At 39.0% G+C, this 22,735-nt stretch overlaps 1 protein-coding gene across 1 annotated transcript in view; it reads left to right on the top strand.

The window, feature by feature from the left end:
- The window catches only part of LOC126759302 (uncharacterized), a 54,398-nt gene that overhangs the window by 22,821 nt on the left and 8,842 nt on the right, over positions 1-22,735 (top strand). Inside the window, exons 3-4 of the mRNA XM_050474037.1 lie at positions 15,861-18,780; positions 21,634-21,947. Coding sequence (XP_050329994.1) covers positions 15,861-18,780; positions 21,634-21,947 — 3,234 coding nt within the window. The remainder of the gene's footprint in view (positions 1-15,860; positions 18,781-21,633; positions 21,948-22,735) is intronic.

Below are 22,735 nucleotides of genomic sequence, written 5' to 3'. Positions count from 1 at the left end.
ATCGGTTAGCAAATGTCAGTTTCGAATTTTGCACTAAGTATATTGTTTAATATAAAGGGTGATTTATTTCGAGGTTCCTTACTTTTTTAAAGAAAAAATACAAAAACTTCAAATTTAATGGGGAATGTTTGTTATCATTCGAAAGAACATTTTTTGGTATTTATTTTTTAAATATTATATCTACGTTGGCCGCGGCTACGTCTCAGATTGTCCTTCCGTTGAGTCCAATTTTCGTTGACTCAGTCGAATATTTGGACTGGTACATTTGGAGTGATACGCGTGATGTTTTGCTTAAAGGCCTGAATCGAAGCTTAATATACTCATACTCATATACTTTAAACTTTACATATCTCCACAGAAAAACGTCTAACGGCGTAATATGACACGATTTTGGTGGCCAATCGACCGGCCCAAAACGTGAAATGATTTTCTCACCGAAGTGTTCTCTCAATAAATCAATTAATTGATGCGATGTCTGGAAAATGGCGCTGTCTTGTTGAAATTTGTTGTCGATGGAATCACCACACTAAACCATTGTTTTTTCTGGATGAAATGGCAGCGCTTGAACCTCTTCGGGTTGCTCTTCGTGCCAAATACAGCAATTTTACGCCTCATCGCTGAACAAAATTTGGCTCGAAAACGTAAGATCTTCCTGGAACTCTTTGTTCCATACGTCAGTCCGAGTTGCTGCGAATGGCGCCGAATGGTCTCTCGACGGTTTTCGTGTACACTTTCAGCTACGACTGCGGCCGGAATGGCTTATTGAGTGCTGGGTCTTAAGATGGGAATACGAGTAGTATGCACAATAGACCGATTAAGTTGACCAAAAGTTGATCGAAGCGTGAAAGAAATTGGAATCGACGAAGAGGTGTCGCTCCTCGTTTTACTGCTATTTTCCATGATTTGACGCCTCAAACCACACTTATAAGGTCCAATTAGTTGAATCTTTTCCACAATGCACACGACAGAACCTTATATGCGATGTTGAGGAGGCTTATCCCACGGTAGTTGGTACAGATTGTGGGGTCTCCCTTATTGTGGATTGGGCAGAGGACACTCGGCCGGCAATCCTTCGGCCTCCGCCACTTTGTTTCTCTTCAGTCGGATAATTGCTATTCGAGCTTCTTCATGTTCGGGCAATAGAACGTCCGCTTCATCGTTATCTATTTGGATTACTCGTTATTATATATCTTAAAAAGTGTTATGGTTTTTTTTTATTGAAAAACTTTGAACTATTCACAGTAGTAACCATTTTCTAAAATCTATAAAATAAAACCTGGTGACGTTGAAGAATTCGGTACCACTTTAATGAGGTAGCCGTATACTTTCTTGTATCAAAATCAACTTGAACATGTTGCTATTGCAGAGTAATGGCGAATCGATGATACCTATATTTGGGAGAAATTTAGAATATGTGGGTGGGTAGAACCTACTGGAGAAGTTTGGTGGAGGAGTATATTGTTAAGAACTATCTATCAACATTATTTGTAGTCTTCCTAATCACTGCAGCATTTTTCCAGTCGAGGATGCTGTCCTTAATATAGCAGTAGATCTGCTGCTGCGGAGTGCTGCCTGCTTCAAAGAAGTAACTCTTCACTGTGATAATAAACTGCGATACTAGACTTGAGCCAACTAACCGTGCGTTCAAGGCTATCAACTCACTTCGTGAAAAAACTAGAAAGATTGCGGAATCGCAGGTACCTGCAAATCTGACAATCTGGCAAGAAAAGGCTCCTTGAAGTCAGAGCTTCGTCCTCTTCGTGTGTTTTACCACTGTATATGTGGGCTTCACGGGAGCGTGGTCAGCGTTGGACTACCAACAGTTCTTGCGTTTTCGCTGGATGTTTTTTATCTAAAGTTGATCACAAAAGGTTTAGTAAGCTTTATGTCCTCAGTTAGTCTAGCCTTTTCTAGTTGTACGGGTTCTAAGTGATCATTGGTTTTTGATGTCGAAATGATAAGGTTGAAAATCTTACCGGAAATCAGTTGTAGAAGGTGCTTGGAATTAAATGAAATAGAAATATTTCAAATTTTTCTGACTGTACCCGACTTCACAAAAGACTGTACAGCTGCGTTCTTAATCTCGGCAATCAACTATTGAACCTAACCTGTTCTTTAGTTTTACAGCGGTTCATAGCTTCTGGGGAAGCTAGCAGAAGTCCAGACGCTGAACCCAATTTTCAATGGTTTTTAAGCATAAATCGGTCGATATTCGTACGTATTGACAAAATACAATAATAATTAAATAGTCTAATGGCGTCAAATCGCATGGCCGAGGCGGCCAACTGACCGAGCCATTTCGTGAGATAACACGTTCACCGAACGTGGATTTCAATAAGTTCATTCGTTGTGTGCTTTGCCACAACGACGTCACAGAGATGCCCAACGCTTGAGAACAACGTGTGAGAGTCTGATTTGTGTCTTCCTCAATTGATGTGCTAGCGGCAGCAATATTCTCCACCCTATGGGCACTTCATTGCGTAACTGGCACGGGAACATTTCGTACTGTGCCTGTGGATTCAAATTTTTTCACTATATGCTCAATTGTTGATCTGACAGTATGATTATGATGACCATAATTTGGACCTAGAGGTCTCAAAGTTGAAGCCACTGTCTCCGAATTTCGGCAGAAAACTTTAAAATTTCGGCTTCTTCGATCGTAAGTCTTTCCATGATGAAATGGCAAATTTTAATGAAGAGAAATGTGAAAAGAGCGGATAAAAACATGGCCTCGGTTTTTGTCGGTCTCCTTTTGTAGCGTCCCTATTGAAAAACCCGTTAAAGCTGCATCTATTACTACAATATCATAATATTGGAACAGAATTACCCAGTTGAATTTAATACAATAGGGGTGTATTTTATCCGTTGAGTTGGGTTTATTTGAATATAGCTGGTACAAACTTCGTGAAATTACCTTTCCAATTCCTACATTTTGAACGAATACTAGTGCTTATTCGATTCGATAGTCTTGCAGATGAAGAAAAAACTGTTTTTAACACGCTTTTATTAGCTTCACTTGTATGTATGTTTGTTTGTAACTTTTTTTAAGTGCTACTGAAACCTAGAATATTTGAGCGACACTGTAGGAAGGCGATAGTAGGTTTAAGCAGCTCACCAATAAGATGCGATTAAAAGTATGCAATATCTATATAAAACTAGTATGGGTGACATTTGAAAAGCATATGTTTATACTGAAATATATGTATATCCTTAAGAAAGTGTACTTTATATACATAGATATACATATGTATATATAACCGTCCACCAGAAGAAATAATATCAAATAATGTAAAACATGTGACTTTTAGGTAATAAAAAATTAATACTTATAATTTTTGTAGTAAAAAAAATTCAGATACTAGTCTTCAAAGCGCCTCCGAAGAGCAACTGCAATAGAAAACTCCTTTTTTTTAAACTTTGGCTGTCACGTCGATGTGAGCTTTTCAAAAATTGTCACCGAATCTAATGGCGGAGAATAGGATTTAAATTATATTCGTTTATTTTTCACAATATTGGTAAATCTCATAAAAAAATAGATTCTTTCAATATAAAATAAGAATTCGTAAAAATTTAAAATACACAAAGAAATATTCTACCTACCTAATATTTGAACCCCTCTACCTGAAAAAATGGAAAATGAGACAACCCACCTACCTAGTTTACCTACTTTCCGGGTCGACTGCTTGAATTATAAGTGCTAGTCAAGAACAATAGAAATGGATTCAGCCAAGTTCGTACCGTTACTTTTTTGGTTCCCGCGGGACATCATAAATATCAGGAATATACTTTATTATTTATGTACTTAACCATTACTACATGTCATAGTTCATATTTTAACAAATTTGGGGTTTCACAAATCAAACTAAAAAATTAGAAATAAATATAGCTAAAAAACTAAAAACACGCTTTTAAAGCATGCCATACTAAAAAGTGAAAAATAAGTCTTTGTATAAACTAACAATAATAATGAAGGAAAAATTCCTGCATTATTGAGAGAAAAGCGTGGTGTGCTTTGTGACATATTTTTATACTCTCGCAACAAAGTTGCTAAGGAGAGTATTATATCCGTAGTTTTGTTCACATAACGGTTGTTTGTAAGTCCTAAAACTAAAAGAGTCAGATATAGGGTTATATATACCAAAGTGATCACGGTGACGAGTAGAGTTGAAACCCGGATGTCTGTCTGTCCGTCTGTCCGTCCGTCCGTCTGTCCGTCCGTCCGTGCAAGCTGTAACTTGAGTAAAAATTGAGATATTATGATGAAACTTGGTACACGTATTCCTTGGCTCCATAAGAAGGTTAAGTTCGAAGATGGGCAAAATCGGCCAACTGCCACGCCCACAAAATGGCGGAAAACCGAAAACCTATAAAGTGTCATAACTAAGCCATAAATAAAGATATTAAAGTGAAATTTGGCACAAAGGATCGCATTAGGGAGGGGCATATTTGGATGCATTTTTTTTGGAAAAGTGGGCGTGGCCCCGCCCCTACTAAGTTTTTTGTACATATCTCGGAAACTACTATAGCTATGTCAACCATATACCTCTATAGAGTCGTTTTCTTCAGGCATTTCCATATACAGTTCAAAAATGGAAGAAATCGGATAATAACCACGCCCACCTCCCATACAAAGGTTATGTTGAAAATCACTAAAAGTGCGTTAACCGACTAACAAAAACGTTAAAAACACTAAATTTTACGGAAGAAATGGCAGAAGGAAGCTGCACCCAGGCCTTTTTTAAAAATTGAAAATGGGCGTGGCGTCGCCCAATTATGGACCAAAACCCATATCTCAGGAACTACTCAACCGATTTCAATGAAATTCGAATATAATATTTTCTTAACACCCTGATGACATGTTCGAAATATGGGTGAAATCGGTTCACAACCACGCCTTCTTCCAATATAACGCTATTTTGAATTCCCTCTGATGCCTTATCTGTATAATATAAACATTAGGAAATGAAAATCCAATTCAATACTCAAAGTACACAAATTGATCTAATCTAATTAATTTTACAGAAAAATAAAAAAAATATTTAAATTATTATCACTTTATTATCACTTAATTATTATGACACCCGAACTTAGCCCTTCCTTACTTGTTTTATATCGAGAAATCACCGCTATTTTCACAGTAATGCAGGAATTTTTCCTTCATTATTATTGTTAGTTTATACAAAGAATTATTTTTCTCTTTTTAGTTTGATATGCTTTAAAAGCGTGTTTTTAGTTTTTTTAAACCATATTTATTTTATTTTAATTTTGTCAGTGCTTGTTCGATCCATCAATCTCCCAGTTGAAGACTTTTTTCTTTGTTATTATTGCATATAATTGCTTAAATTTATGACCAGTCTAGTTGTGAATGAGTTTTTTAATTAAGTCTACATTAATCAGACATTTCTTCTGATAAAATTATGAGGAGCAATGAACTTTTAAGAATTGGGTCAATTTACTTTTGTCTTTTGAGTAAATATTGAACTCAAAAGAATATCTGCAAAGAAGGCATATGTGTGAGAGGTATTAAGAAGTCATTTCAGCAAAGAATTCATTTTGTAAAGAAAACAGCAATTCAATAAATCTTTCTTGTAAGTGACTTTCATAACAAACAAAAAAATAAATTATATTTATAAATATAACAGAGACTTATAAAAATGAGTGTAAAAAGTTTTTGCATAAATAGTGGACAACTACGGCACATGTGGAGAACCACCGTAAAACTTACATAAACCGAGGATTCTCAAAATGTGTAAATCTATTTTAGTTTTAGGTGAGTAGAGAAACATTTTCGCCTAGTCTTACATACATACTTATCAAACATAATTTATGAACTTGGACGTCTGAAGGTCTCTTCTTCACTGCGAACGCTCTGGGCCAATCGAAGTGTCCCGGCGAGTGTCGAATTAATGTGCCGAGCACATCGGTATGCATTGTGCAACAGGAGCCAGCGCAATGCCTAAAAATCAAGGAATGTACACTAAATGAGATGAACTGTGCAAGGAGGCGACAGAATATACCACGTGAGTGTTACGGAAAAATATTTTCTGAAAGGTTTACAGCGCCCAAATTCTTCTACATATAGTGCTGAGCAGATCGAAAATCGAACGTTGCTCTCTCATAAGTGGCACCACTGGCAGCGGACGTTGCAGCGTCGTCAAGAATTGCCAGAATATAAGATGTGTCAACAATAAGGTGGTTGGCTGCCAAAAGGTCGGCAAGAAGTGTCGACTGATGACGAACTGCGCAGCCCGAAAGGAAAAATGTGCTCGTGCGCCGAATAATCGTATGTCGATTTGTCTGTGCGTTTGTAAGCCATTTCAAAATTGTTTAAAAAAATTTCAGAAATGCAGAGCGTTGGCGTGGGAGCTTGTAGAGGTTTCAAACTCACCGAGGGCTTCAAACCATGCACACCGTTTAGAAGGAAGAAGAAGAAGAAGACCTCAACCAGAATTAAGAAGTTACTCAAAGGTTGAATGCCCGAGTTCTCACCTTCCGAGTATTCCTTTATAATATGACGTCTTAATAGAAATATAATGAAAATATAAATATTTAAATAAAGTGTAGAGTAGTAATTTTTTGTGAATTTTGAGCATATCCCCAAGTGGGAATATTATTATGTCTAGAGCGTAAATTACTTGTGTACACGAACACCGATTATACCGGCCTGACACATAGATGGTGTCACTAAGATTAAATCCATTTGATTATAAGTTAGCTCTAACCTCCATAAAGTTCATGTATAAATTTATCAACTGTCGGGTCATAAGTTTGTGAATTATATCATTTTGAGCGAAGCAACTTTTGTTATTGTGAAAAACTGGATAAAAATGAATTCCGCTTGTTGATAAAATATTATTTTTTGAAGGGAAAAAATACAGTTGAAGTAAACACTTGTCTTGAAGACGAATCTCTGGATATTGCTCCATGAAAATTCGGTGTAGTGTTTCGAGATATTAAAGCGTAATAAACCTAAGTTTTTGGCGATATGTGACATTGGATGAAATACGGCTCCATCATTTCACTCCGAAATTTAGTTGATAGTCATCCAACTGCACATGATAAACCCATTCTAAAGGGTGGAAAAACGCAATAATCGGCTGGCAAGGTTATGGCGTTCGTATTTTGGGGATACGCATGGAATAATTTTCATTGAAAACTATAAAAAAGGAAGGACCAACATCGCCGAAAAGCGGTCGCATTTGAAGGGAGGAGGTGATGTTTCACCAAGTCTATGCACCGCGTCACAAGTCAGGGAAAGCGATGGTAAAAATTCATGAATTGCGCTTCAAACTGATTCTCCTTATCCACCATATTCTTCAGACCTAGCCCCCATTGCCTATTTCCTGTTCTCAGATCTCAAAATAATGCTCGCTGGGAAGACATTTTCGCCGAATGAAGAGGGATATTTTGAAGCAAAGGACAAATCGTTATACAAAGCTGTTATCGAAAAGTTGGAGATTTGCGCCACCCTGGACTTTTATAATCTTGCCATTCCAGTTCATCGTTGCGCATAAACAATTGGTAATATCTGTAAAGCTACTTATGTCCGTTATGCTTTTTATAGTTAGCCATTCAAGGTTTGGTGTCTGTTCGGTTCTAACTATTTTGTGTTGGCTATGTGATAGAACTGGAAATTTACAGAGAAAGTGGAAAACACCAGTGCTCTGTTACTGTAGTCGTAAGATAGTATATATGTACATATTTCTGGACCTATTTATTAAGCCATTGGTTTTAGTCTTGTCTTACTTGGGCCATCGTTATCTCGATAATTGATTTCTATCTGTTCTGAGCTATTTGTTCAGAATGTGTATAAAGCTCCTTGCTTTGCCAACTCGTCTGCATTTTAATTGCCAAATATTTTCGTGTGACTGTTAGCCTGCCAGTGAACGTAAAGGCTTCATGCAATTCTTGACTCCGCTAAAATTAAGCTGTGGCGTAAACAAGGAGGCAATGCCACCTGACTATCCGTGAATATGGTTATTTCCGTATCCTCCCGTAGCTATACAATAGCACTTTTAACCTTTCTCTATCCAAACACTTCTGCTTGGATGCTGGCTGAGTTTGGTAGCCGTATAGAGAGAGATGTCAAGATCACTGTGGTACATTCCTGTCCCTTTGGATCCGTCAGTATAGATATAGGTAGCATCCACCTCTCGTTTTAAATCTCTTCTCCTTTCACGTGACTACATCTAATTTCGAAGGCTCTGTTTTACTTAAGTTCAAGTGGTTCAGAATGCTGCTATATCCATAATCCTTGCGGTTCCGACCACCTAATTATTTTATTGCGATAACACAACTTGCTGGTACTTTCCGATTAAAGACGTCTTTGGGCAGTTGATGTATGAGCATATAAAGCGCCTCAGTCGGACATGACTTAATCGACTTTATACAAACAAAAAAGTCTGCTTCACAATAACTTTATTTTCACCAATCAGTTTGTTGTATACGTTATAGTGGTCCGAAATCAGCAGTTTCAGCCAATGAGCAGCTTTTTGTGGAAAAAGGACTTGTGTAAAATCGGGTTCAGATCGACATCTCGAAAACTGAGACACTTTCTGGCTTTAATAAATACACATATACGCAAATAGTATCAGTATGTATCGATATTTTTTAAGAGCTTGATACTTTTTTAAAAAAAAAACGCATAAAATTTGCAAAATCTCATCGGTTCTTTATTTGAAACGTTAGATTGGTTCATGACATTTACTTTTTGAAGATAATTTCATTTAAATGTTGACCGCGGCTGCGTCTTAGGTGGTCCATTCGGAAAGTCCAATTTTGGGCAACTTTTTCGAGATTTCGGCCGGAATAGCCCGAATTTCTTCGGAAATGTTGTCTTCCAAAGCTGGAATAGTTGCTGGCTTATTTCTGTACTTTAGACTTGACGTAAAAAAAATAGTCTAAAGGCGTTAAATCGCATGATCTTGGTGGCAACTTACGGGTCCATTTCTTTAATTGTTCTCCGAAGTTTTCCCTCAAAATGGCCATAGAATCGCGAGCTGTGTGGCATGTAGCGCCATCTTGTTGAAACCACATGTCAACCAAGTTCAGTTCTTCCATTTTTGGCAACAAAAAGTTTGTTAGCATCGAACGATAGCGAAAAAATACGGTCCAATGATTCCACCAGCGTACAAACCACACCAAACAGTGCATTTTTCGGGATGATGGGCAAAAGACTATTTTTTGTGGGGCTACGTCAAGTCAAAGTCTATTTTGGAAGACAACATTTCAGAAAAATTCGGGCTATTCCGGAAAATGCTCGAAAAGTTGCCCAAAATTGACTTTCCGAATGGACCACCTAAGCCCCAGCCGCGGTCAACATTTAAATGAAATTATCTTCAAAAAGTAAATGTCATGAACCAATCTAACGTATAAAAATTTTATGAATAAGTCAAGCCTTTCGTCATCATAATGCTTGCAGCCCACATTGTTTCAAGAATTATTTATATTCACCTATTTCCTCACCCTTTACGCACCCACACACATCCAAGTGCTGACAAAATATTTTAAATCCACTACTTACACCCAAAGCTGCCACATTGTAGCCTCTTCGTATACAGGTGGCTATCGGTTGGCGCACTTATTCGGCGAGAGTGGACTATAATTTTTTTCAATTGACACCATTTCGCGGACAAAACAATAAATTTGGAATCAGTGGCAATAAATTTAAATGTCATTGCATTAAATCGCAGTAAATTGCTACCACCTACTCACATACACACATATACGTGCAACCTGTATGTTGTGCGAGGCGCGCAGCTGCACTTCCGGTGTGCAATATTGAGCTCGTACAAGCAACAGCGAGTATCCGTAACATGTACAACAACAGTCGAGTGGAAGTCCGTGCAACGCGTGGAATGTCGCTTGCTCGTGTTGCATACTTGTAGCTTATTGCGGCGACACACGTGCGCATGTGTGCATGTGTACGTGACGGTGTGGAGTGAGCACCTGTAAACAAGTTCATGTGGCAGTTCATATCTCTCACATGCGCTGACACAAACACGTACGCAGCTTAAGTGACGTTAAAGTGAATAACTGTTGTTAGTTTATTGCATGCTACACTTTAAGCTTGAGTGCAATAAATTGTATGAACTAACGGCATAGCGTATAACTAGCAGTTAGGCTACTTTAATTTTAGCACTGCCACAACTAAAAGTCAGGAATGATGTAATAAATTCGTCAGCGAGTGTTTAAACAAACAGTTAAAATGCGCTCAGTGCACAATCATAAATTGTTTTCAAGTGCCCGTGTGCGCTCTACTCTCCCAAAGGTTTGATGAAATCGCAGCATACCGAGGGTTGGATCTGTTTGGATTAATAAACCTTGAAACCACCAACGTAATAAGGTGCAAACTCTCTGAAAGCCATCAAGACAGGTCCACCTAATTGAAGCGACTTTAGGTTACATGAGATCGAAACCTGATTTCTCATCATCATTTCTCAAACTATTTTGTGAAATATTTGTTACGCCATTCATAGGCCTACTGGTCCGAAGTAATGCCAGAGGATTCGAATTTAATCGTAAAACATTTTTTAGTGAATGATCAAGTCTCTTCAGAGTTCCCTTATTTTTAATTAGTTTCGCTGAAGAATTTAGGTTTTGGTATTCGAAATAAAGCTTTAGTTTTTGGAATTTATGAAGAACTTTCTTTGGGTCGGCATACTGGTATACTCAAGACGCACCGCTTGGGCCTAAAAAGAACCGGAGCCATATCAACAGTAATGCTGATAGCTGTTGTTGTAACGGTTATCTAGTCCCCGTTAGGATGGTAAGGTTCAGATAAGTTGTCATCCAACGGAAGGCTCAGGAAACGTGCTGACGTTGTTGGACGATAAGGTGAGGGGTGTCATTTGTGTAGGGTTAGCAGGCCATGCAAAGAGATGGTTAATGTCGTGCGGGGACTCCTTACACGCTGAACATATATGTATGTGATATTTCAAGGTCGATTCTTGATAAGTAAAAGTTTAACTTGCTACAGTATCCAAAACGAAGCTGCTAGCGGCAACTTGAACTCGTCATCTGCAATGGGTAGTGGTTTGCCTCCAAGTACGCCATTTACTGAAAGGGAGTCGCTGAAGGTGTTAATGGCTCCACTGTAAAAGACGGTCAATGCACGTCTAAATTTTGTTACGAAGTCTGGTCGGCGCATTGTTTTATGTCGTCGCCATAGTTGAGGAAGGACCTCTTAATGCTCCTATGAGACGATTCGTCTACAAGCAGGTGACTTCAGGGTTGATTTCTACAAAAATACCACAGCAGAAACTGCTTGGGAGAGAGAGTTCATTATTTTCCTTAATTGGGAACATGCGAAACATCAACAGGCATCCCGGTTTAGTCTGGAGTGCAGTGTTCTGACATTTCTGTAGCTTTCTCGTCTGCGTTTCGCTACATCCAGGCGACCATATTGGTGTGGCGTACTGAAGAATCGATAACTGTCGGGTTTTGAGCTTTAAAAGTTTCTTTAATCTTCATTTGCAAATTCAAAGACAGACAAATTTTTCCGCCATACAAATTCTAGAATAAACCGGCGTTACTGAACTAGTTTTTTGTTTAAATAGCCAGGAAGTTTAAGTTTATTGTTTGGTGATGCTTTCGAGTACCGCGACACATCAGAGTGGTCTGTTACCCTACATTATGAAATACTGGGCACATTACAGACTAGCAATTGCAGATAACTATAACTTTTAGTTTTGTGGAGAGCTGGTAACAGTAAATTTAATTTTTCAGCTTTCCATTTAGCTATGAAGCGGCAGAGAGGAAGTGAAATTGTCCATCTATTGAAATTGGTATGGCTCATCCTACGCTTTAGCTGAGTTTTGGATAAGCCGAGAAAGGAAAAGTTAACGACACTAAATTGGCAATTGCCCACGAATTTTATTCTGAGGTATGATTCATACTACCTTAGCTCCAGCAAGAAGAGTAAAAAATTTTTTAAAATGCTTCCAAATTTATTCCAGTATCGATACAAAAACTTTACTCTCGAAATATCCTTATCAATTGAATGTCAAACGGATCTTAAGAATAGTTTGAAGTCTAATATTAATTCAAAAGACAATTTGAGTTCTCTACAAGTTTACAAAGTGAAAAATTTCATATTTCATCAATCGTATATATTTTTAGACCAATTTCTTGTATAAGCTGAGAGCTGTTGCATCTATTTACAAAGAACGCAAACATATGTATGTATGGAAATTGACCTTCTATTTGCTCAAAAGCGGCGCCCATGAGTAAAAATAAAAAGGTTACTCTACAAATTTGATGTGGCTATAAATCGGTTGCTCCTATATGCATTTACATATGTGTGTCAGTGTGAGCCTTTTACTTGCACCATTGCCTGCACTCGAATGGATAACAAAGGTCTTACATGTGCAAAAGCACAGCGTTGGGTTGTTTGTTGATTTCCGAAAATATTTACTTTCAATTCGTTTTCGTTCGTTAATCCTGACCCGTGACTGTGACTGTGTCAAAAATACATACATACGAACATTTGTATATGCAAGCAACTTTAACACATTCGCACAAATCGCGTATTTACTTATTCATAAGTATGCCCTATGCGAATTTCGAATATGAGAGAACTGCAAGAGGCATTGACCGCTGCTTAGCTTCACATGTACGACAGGCAGTATCTACCATTAGTTTATTTCACTTCGTTATTATTCTTAGTAGAATATATGGTAAAATGACTTTGCTTCACTAAGCTCTATAAAAGGACGAGTCGAACAGGGAACTGGTGTAAATAAATAAAGTAATAACATGTTTTTCTTTGAGAGTGCCAAATGTAACAGACAACTGGCATAAATCAAGTAAACTGGGACAATGAAATTTAAACTTGAAACATATCATATCCACTTAATGAGTCACTAACATATTTTAGCTGTTTTCCATTTAACAATCGACTGTTTTCCATTTGAGAGTAACGAATGGAATAGACCACGCTTATAAACTAATTAAACTGGTATAATAAAAAATAAATTTAATTAAATTATACTGAGTTAATCACATATTTTAGCTGTCTTCGTTTTGGCAAATCTTTGAAAGTTTTGAATAAAACAGACAACTGGTATAAATTAATTCAACTGGTATAATCCAATTCAAATTGAATAGAAACATATCATACTAACTTAATGTGTCACTCACATGCCTTAGCTGTTTTCTTTTGACAGCCTTTTGTAAGGTATGAATAGAAAAGACAACTGATATAAATAAAGTAAACTGGTATAATAAAAACAACCAAACTAGATACAAATTTGTCATACCACTTAAATGGGCGACCACTTATATATTTCAGCTGTCTTACTTCGGAGGCAACTTCAGAGGAGTTTGATTAGCAACCAAGTTATTCATCATAACATTTTCTCTACTGGGTGCTTGAGAATTTGGTGATATATGCATTGGCATGCAACTTCATGCAATTTTAATTAAACCAGAAAAAGTCACACTCGGCTCGGTTAAGTAAATACAAATAAAAGTCAACACATGTGCAAATAACAGCCGAGAGTCAATAAAGCTTAATGCCGATAAAAGGTGTTCAATTGTTGAATAACAATAAGTAAGCCAGGACAGGGGCAATGCATATGCATGTGTGGACCCAAAAATGACCACTCGAAAACATATGCATTATTTAAACACGCGGATTTCTGTTTATTCTGTTTCTTGTTTTTTTTTGGATTTGCATTGTACGAGGGCACGAGGGCCCAAGGGCCCAAGAGAGGAAGTCAACAATGAAGCCCACGAGCAGAGTTTGCACAGCTTTTTACCGCCAGCGCGTGCACTGTTCCTTTGGAATTTGATTGATGATTAAATATTAATTATATAATAAAATGAGTTGAATATTACAATTATTAAGTACTGTTATGCTAGACAGGCCTTCTGGAGAATACAAATAATCTAATAGTTCCTCAAAATGTCCAAAAGTGGGTTTGAAATAATAAAGTCAATAACCGCTGTCACAATACTTGGTTGCTGGGTTTGTTGAAAATAGAGGAGAATAAGCTCCATATCGCAGGCGGCCTTATTAGGCACATGCTCCCGGTTGGTAACCAAATTCAGCTTTACGTAACAACTGGTAAAAAAAAACATTTTTTTCACCCCACCTGTCCAAGGTCTCTTAAGTTGGAATGTCTGGAATCGTGGCATATACCGCCTCTTATCCGACTGAAGGCTAGACATTCGCGTAGATAATGTTCTAGCGTCTCATCAAGTTCTGCATTCCGCCAAAACTACTTTTCCCATTTTCTGAAGGTGGGGTTTTGAGAGCAATGATGACACCAGCAATATCTATAAGCTTTCTTTTGACTAGAAGTGGGAGCTTTTTGGTCTGTCCACCGCCAACATAACTTTGTGGTATGGCAAGTGTTGCTGTTGTTCCTTTAGGGTCCATTGCTTCAAACAACACTTGAAGAAGCTAAATAATTTGGGGCAGCTTAGAAGAAATGTGTTTCCAGCGAGATAATATTAACTTGGCATATTCCATTATATCCACAATTTTGGCCGCAAAGACTGAATTGTAGTAATTTAGTTTACAAACTTCTGTGTGTGTGCGGAATACAGAAGAAGCCCGCTTCTGTTCTTATTTCGCCCTTAGAGCAGTCGGTGAAGATGTAAGTTTCGCTCTTGGAAATGTTGACCACAGAACCATTGAACCATTCTTCTCTGCTGGGAAACGAAAACACAAGACTTACTTTCTAAGTTTTTTTTTAAATTAATACATTATTAGTATTAGGTATTTCCCTATTATAAAGCAAATATTCCAATTTTTACAATTATGCAGTTCTACCAACGTTTCCAAGTACTTTCCAGAATACACTTGAGTATCACATGTAGGAAGGTTTACTTAGGTAAGATAGCCAGCAAAACCGGGAAACAATCTTAGACTCTTATGTATAATCCGTTGTGAAGCTAAAAGAAAAAAACCCTGCAGTTGGATCTCTATTTTTGTCTCGATATGGTGAAAGCGGTACATTGGAGAAGGAAGTGTTGAGATGATTATGTCTCATTGTCTTCCATATAGATGACGAAACTGGTACCCAGTATGATATTCAATCCGAAAGTGTCCAGTTAGAATTGCTACAACCGTTGGAAAGAGGATTTTGCTCAGAGCGAAGAGCTCATATTTACTCTACGTCAGAAATAACCTGCAACTGCACCACTACCGTAGTTGACCAACCTTTGATGATATCGTCTGAAGCTCAACAGTGCAATAGTTCACCACATGAGTTTCTACCCGAAGTTATTTAAGGCTAAAGTACCTGCCCTAGCAAGCTTACCGTTTCCTGCAATACCGCTGCGGCCAGGCACTCAAATCAGACTAATCATAAAATAACTTAGGGCTAAGGGATAAGAAGTCTAGACTTCATTTCACTAGTCTTGAGCGTACAGTTAGCGAACTCAAGGCTTATATCACTGTCATACTATCTGCTACCTTTATGGTAGAAGATGCTGCCGTGGTCAAAAAGCCTAAAATTGGAGTTGAAGGAAAGTTTATGATAGAACTGCTTCACATTCTCCGCTACGATATCCGTAAAACAATTCACGTTCAGCTCTTTCGTCCAGCGAGTTCTTCTCTCCCTTGTCTCTCTCGAAGGTAACATATATGTACTATGAGCAGAGCAGTTCGGCTCGGTGACCTGTAATTAAAGTATTTTAGAATGAATTCATAGTTAGCTACGATGTCAATGCAAGAGACCACACAGCAGTGGTTGTTGTCGATATGAAGGCACTCGGAAAACATAAAACTTAACACATATGTACTATATATGGTATTTTTATATCAAATATTATATATGTATATCACGATAAATATTAAGAAATACATATAATCTAACCTAATTCTCTTTTTTCTCCCCTTTCTTTCATAGATACCATCGCGAGCACTCAACGGCATGCAGAAGATGAGCGCACTTGATTTCGATTATAATGAGATTGTGCGTATCGAAGATTACAGCTTTTACGGGCTACGTTTGTCGAAGCTCAACATGAAGGGCAACCAACTGCAGTCAATACCCGAACACGCTTTCGTAGGACTGGAGGAGTCCATACAAGAGATTGACCTATCCGAGAATGCGCTGCGTACATTTCCGTTACTCTCCTTACGGAAACTCGATTATCTACGTACTTTGCGACTATCCAATAACAAGATCTCCACATTTTATGGTGACATAACGCTCGCGACGAACAATGCTTCGGCAGCGGCAACGGTGCTACGGCTGCCATCTCTGATATTTCTGGACTTGAGTTCAAATCAATTTACGGAGATTGTGAATGATTGTTTTAGCGCCTTTCCACAGCTGAAAACACTATCGCTATACGCGAATCAAATAGAGCTCGTACAACCGGACGCATTCAAGAGTTTGAAAGAGTTAATGTCGCTCGATATGTCACACAATCGCATTATTTCGTTGGATGCCAAAATTTTCGATAAAAATAAACGCCTGCAGACAGTGGATCTTAGTCACAATCATGTGCACTCAATTAGTGGTGTCTTCTCGAATTTACCGCAATTACGTGAAGTCTTTCTCTCCGAAAACAATATACTCGAATTGCCTGCAGACGCCTTTACGAATTCGTCCAATGTGGATGTCATCTATTTGGAATCAAATGCCATTGCGCACGTCGATCCGAATGTCTTTAGCACGCTTGTCAATCTGGATCATTTATATTTGCGTTCCAACTTCATACCGTTAGTGCCTGTAACGCTCTTCGATAAATGCCAGAAACTCACTTCATTATCGCTCGATAACAATCAGATACAGGATCTCGAGATCGGCATGTTTAGGAAGTTGGAATTCTTACGTGAAGTGCGCTTGCATAACAATCGTATACGACGCATACGCAAGGGTGTCTTCGAGCCCTTACCGGCATTACAGGAACTTCATGTACAAAAGAACAATATCGAGGATATCGAACCGGGCGCCTTTCAAAGTCTAACCAATTTGCAGCACATCAACTTACAGGATAACCAACTGACTGTGTTGGAAGACATTTTTCCAAACGACAAGGCCAACTCTTCGCTGCTCTCCATACAGCTGGAGGAGAATGAGCTTCACAAGATACACGTGCGCACATTTCGGCGGCAAGAGCGCATACAGATTATGTGGCTGCGCGACAATCAGCTGACCCGTGTAGACAAAAGCATGTTCGTGGATCTGCTGAAGCTCGGACGCCTGTACCTTAGCAATAACCTCATACGCGACATTGACAAGGATACTTTCAGCACGCTGAAACATTTGAAATTTCTCGACTTAAGCGGCAATCGGCTGAAGCATGTGCGCCGCGAATACTTTGCACCTCTCGTGAGCTTAGAGGAGCTAAGTCTCGCACAAAACTACATTGAAGCGCTGGAAAGCTATTGCTTCAATAAATTGAAGAACTTACGCGTACTCGATCTCTCAAACAATCCTTTGGTGCAATTAACCAAGGATATTTTCATGGAAGAATTACCTTTGACGTTTCTGAATCTGCGTAACACATCGCTACGAAAAATTGAGCTCCATACTTTCAAGGCGCTTCAGAACCTGAATGAACTCATTTTGGAGGATAATCAATTGAACCCCTCCGATATACATAAGCTAGATGTGCCGAGTTTGCGTAGTCTCTACCTCGCTCATAACGACTTCAGTCACGAGCGTGTGGGTGGCATAACGGCCGGCATGTTCGATAAGATGCGTTCGCTACAATTGCTAACGATGGCCAACTGCAGTATCGATTTATTGCCAGACGAGATTTTTACTAAGAATACCAATCTCGTTAAACTCGATCTGTGCGACAACCGCATCACTGTTATGAATCGGAATATCTTCAACGGCCTGAACGTGTTTAAAGAGTTGAAGTTGTGTCACAATCAGCTCTCGGAGTTTCCGCACATTGCACTATATAATTTGAGCACGCTAGAGACCTTGGATTTGTCACGCAATCAGTTGACCTCTATCGACTTCTTCAAGCTGAGCGGCACGCTGAATCTGCGTCAGCTCAATTTGCATGACAACAAAATCACTTCGTTGAGCGGTTTCAATGCGGTTAATCTGACCCAACTCGATAATATTGATCTTAGTGGCAATCTTTTATTATCTTTGCCTGCGAATTTTCTGCGACACTCTATAAATTTACAGCGTGTGGACTTGTCGAGTAATCGCTTTCTGCAGCTGCCCAGTTCAGCGCTATCGGACATCTCCATACCACGCCTCTCTTGGCTCAATCTCACTGGTAATCCAATAAATAAGATTTACACAGTTAAAGAGGAGCGTTACCCCTACCTTAAGGAGCTTTATATCTGTCAAACCAATCTGTCCATATTGACTTCGAAAGACTTTGAAGCTTTTCAGGCTTTACAACACTTGCATTTGGTTAATAATCGCATCACACGCATCTCACCTGGCGCCTTCAAATCACTCACAAATCTGCTGACATTGGACATCAGCATAAACGAATTGGAAATGCTGCCGAAAGAGCGTCTGCAGGGCTTGACGCTACTGCGCTTTTTGAATATTTCACATAATATTCTGAAAGAATTGGAAGAGTTTAGTAGCGATTTGGCTCAGTTGCAAACTTTTGATTTGTCCTACAATCAATTGGATCGCATATCGAAGAAGAGCTTCCGAAATCTGCATGGCCTCGTGGAACTGTATCTAATGGGCAATCGCATGACGGTCTTGTCGAATGACGCTTTTCGTTACTTGCGTAAGCTGCATGTGCTTGATCTACGTAAGAACTACTTTGAACTGGTGCCGATTGAGGCGCTCAAACCTTTGGAGACTAACATAAAAACATTGAAATTGGAAGGTGAGTTTTTAAAAGATCCAATACTTGGAATTTCTATACACATTTTTTAAGAGTAGCAACTTTCCAAAGTTCAGCTTGTAAATATAAAAACATCTAGAATAACAGTTTAAAAATGTCCACAAAACCGGCATTGTCAGTCAGTGAATAGGAAATGATAGTTTTATGCCATCATTAAGAAGATAATTGGAGGTTATCTTAGGTAAATAGTAGGATGATTTATCGTGAGACAACAAATAGTCCCACAAAGACAACGTTGGTGTGATCAACTGACGACAGTTTACTCCATGGCGCTCAAAACCGCAGCGAAAAAATCAATGCATTGACAAGTGCTCTGAAAATGCCAGGCATTTTTCAGTACCAATTGGAATTAACATACTAACCACCTTGGTAGGGTTCGAGGCCCATCTAAAACCTCTGCCAAACTTTCGGTCAGGCACCCGGTTGCAATGCAACTCCACTTTTAACTGACCTGGTGTCCATTCTTCCCGCATTCGGGGTTTAACCACAACCATCACGATACGAGCGAACTCCAAGGGCTCCTGTTCCTCGTGGTACCAGAATTAAGTCTCCGGTCCGACCTCGTAGTCGAAATTACTACCAGTTGAGCTTCTAAACTGCTCTGAACTGGTAACCAGGGACTGGACCCCATAAGCACATTACAAGCGCACACCAATCACACAAGAAGCTAATCTTAATTCTCATCCTAACTGTTCTGTTCGGCATTCCGACTAGAGAAGATCACACCGCTAACATCTAAATGTCCAACAGTCCAGCTAATTCCTATACTACCGAGATCCCTAATGTCCAAATTCTGCAATTACATGCACCCAGTCCTCTACCCCCGCCCACAAAAACAACCCGACCTATCAGATAGGTGCCTCTGATGCAATAATGCATTCAGTGAGCAGAAAACCCAGACTCAAGCAAAATCGGAAGTCTGGGTTACCCTCAACAAACCCAACGTACCGAACTCATAAGGCACTCGACCGTTAGGATTATTGTCCCAGCGGTTTTGCAACCCACACTTGACTCTATCATCCAGAAGCCTCCTGCTCTCTAGATATCCCTCCACATCATCATCGGAAATCCTGTAATTCCGCAAGAATGACACACTCAAGCCCTCTTAACCAGAATGCAAGAGCACGCTGTATGGCAATCAGGTCAAGAGGGGGTGCACCTAACAGAACCTGCATAGCATCCGTTGTGACGGTACGACGTACGGGTACACAGACAAGCATCGTACAACGCTGTATTGAGAGGAATTTTTGGGACCCCAAGACTTTCGTGGCTGCTTTCCACCATACAGCGGCTCCATAAGTGGCCACGATATATGCTAAGAACAGCACGACGCTCGAGACCCCAATTACTTCCCAAAGTGTGTCGTATTTTGCCTACAGTTCCCTGCAGTCGCTCCTTCACATTCGCCAGGTGTGGAGTGAAACACTTAACTTGCGTCACATACCTTATGCTGACCCCGTTCACCCGGACAATTGGTGGACCAGTGCACGAAGATAAGGGAACATCTTCTCACTCATCCTGATGTAAAGGTGTCCTTCACTTCTTACTCATATGCTTTACAGTTTCCGCCCATACTGCTGTGGTCAGATACCCAGTAAAGTTAAATATGGAAGTGGCTTGATGCTACAGCTGGTGAAGTCGTGCATGCCTGGAAGAAGCCGCACTTCGTTGAAGTACTGTTAATAGCTGGCACTAAAACTATTTTGAATCCATCGACACATTACTCAATAGTTGGGTTAAACCAACACCAGAGCTCTTCCGTCGAGCATCAATAGTCTAATGGAATTATCGAAGCGAATAAGCAACCCATACCGATTTCATACACACAGAGATCCCTAATTTACTCGCAGCAAAATCGAGTGTATCTAACGTGAGCCCACAGTTTTGGTAATACTGATACATCAGAGGTAATATTTGCTTTAGTTCTGAAGTCAACATTCATTCCAATTCCTCAAATCCTTTGTCAATACGCACTACTTAGGATAAATGCAGAGAACGTTATCTTCGGCAAATGAAACCGTCTTTGGATCATTTCATTGCCTTGCAAAATAATGTGTGTCAATGATTTGGGCGACTGGGCTCGTTTTAGGATTTTCATTTCATGAGTAGTGGGTTGGGTTCAATTTTAGATTTCATTAAAGGCGGTTACTCCTCGTAGGTCAACATAGAGCTGTCGAAAATGTTTTCGACATGAACAGGATTCAGGATCCACAAGACATTTGGAGTCGCCTTAGAGCCTTCTAGCCTTGCCTGTAGACAATAAAGACAAAGGACGAATAAGGATAGGAAGAAAGGAAGGGAAATAAAAAAATGGGGGGAATCGAAAAGAATAAATTGGAGATTATGTTCCTCACAATAACCGTTTTGAATTGAAATACAATTAATACATTTTTTTTAATACAATTTTTATTGCCTCTATCTTTATTTGTAATTACTTGCATGTGATAAGCGCTTTACTAACGGTTCTCTGTTACTTTTTTTTTGTCGCTCTTTTCAAACCATCTCTGCTCACCACCTGGTTATCTACCAACAACAACTGGCTAAATGTTGCGGCGAACTGAAACTGACTGCCGCTCTTCACTACAACCCGTTATACGGGCAATAAAAAATGCAACAATTACGTTGTATCACCGCTAACTGCGCGCATCAAATGTCAACTACAACTACACCAATTGACGCCACCTCAATGGTATTGGCCGTATTACCTGTTGGAACTCATCAATGTCAACGTCAATAACAACGTCGATGAATATACTCGCGCACAACAAACATGCCACTTAATTGTTGTTGCTGTGGCTGTTGTTTTGGTTATTTTTGTGTTGGTTAACTATATAGAAAATCCACTGCATTGCAGCTGTGACGCACAAAAGCTATGGGAATGGCTGCGCGATCATCGAAAATGGTCGCAAACGAGCGCCGGTGATGGCATTAATTACTTAAGGTGTGAACATCCAGTGGACTTGAGGGGCAAGGTATTCGCCAAAATGGAGCCGCAACAATTTTGTGATGCACCGTTGATACCGAAAATCGCCATACAGGATATTCAGCCATATTCAGTGGTCGTTTCGTGGCTAAGTCGTGAGCATTTGGGTTTAACTGGCTATGAAATTGTATATTACGCGACCACAGATGGCATTGATTACGATGAGGTGAGTGATAACCATAAGAGAAAATAGTAGATTGTGTAGTGATGTTTGTTGTCATAAGCAATAACAGCTGAACTCGAATTGTATGTGGTTTTAGATGGAAATATTTCATTTAATTCTCGATTTTTTTTTCGAATGGGAAGGAAATTAACGAGTTGCGGTTTCAAAGCGAATTTTTGCTGGTTATAGTATTTTAAGTATATTTAAAAAATATGGAACTTCCGAAAATCTAAGTGTAACAACCCACAAACTAACTGAAACTCTTATTTTAGAGAATTTATTTTAAGATGACATTATACTTATATGAATATGGAATGTCGTAACAGACTACTTTGAAATAAAGTGGGAAATAAAAAAAAGACGGTTTCTCTTTATCTACAAGTTACTGCTTCAAAATTCGCACAAAATTTGCTCTTTCTGAACAATCATTAACAGGTAAACGATCACTTATAGATTTCTTGGTCGTCAGTTCCGAAAGGTTTGCTTGCTGCTTCTTAGTTTCGCATTGATGGAAATATGAATTATTAAGGAAGATATTTTTCGAAGACCTGAACGATATGTTTATTTGGCGGCAATCCAATTACGTCGAATGAGCTTAGACAAAAGGATTTTCGGAATGAAAAAATGTCCGAAAAATTGCTTTGGAAATTCAATATTTTACATAATTGGAGAACCCTTAATTTAACCCAAATCTTTTTAGCAGGGCATTGTATCTTTAAAATATTTTCCTTCTTGGGGTAAATTGGAATATTACCCCATTTTAGTTCAAATCAGTGTCGAAGGTCCGGCTA

The sequence above is a fragment of the Bactrocera neohumeralis genome, chromosome 5, assembly GCF_024586455.1.
Source record: "Bactrocera neohumeralis isolate Rockhampton chromosome 5, APGP_CSIRO_Bneo_wtdbg2-racon-allhic-juicebox.fasta_v2, whole genome shotgun sequence".
NCBI lineage: Eukaryota > Metazoa > Arthropoda > Insecta > Diptera > Tephritidae > Bactrocera > Bactrocera neohumeralis.
Note: the sequence above shows the minus strand (reverse complement) of the source record. Positions and strands in the feature narration are given on the sequence as shown.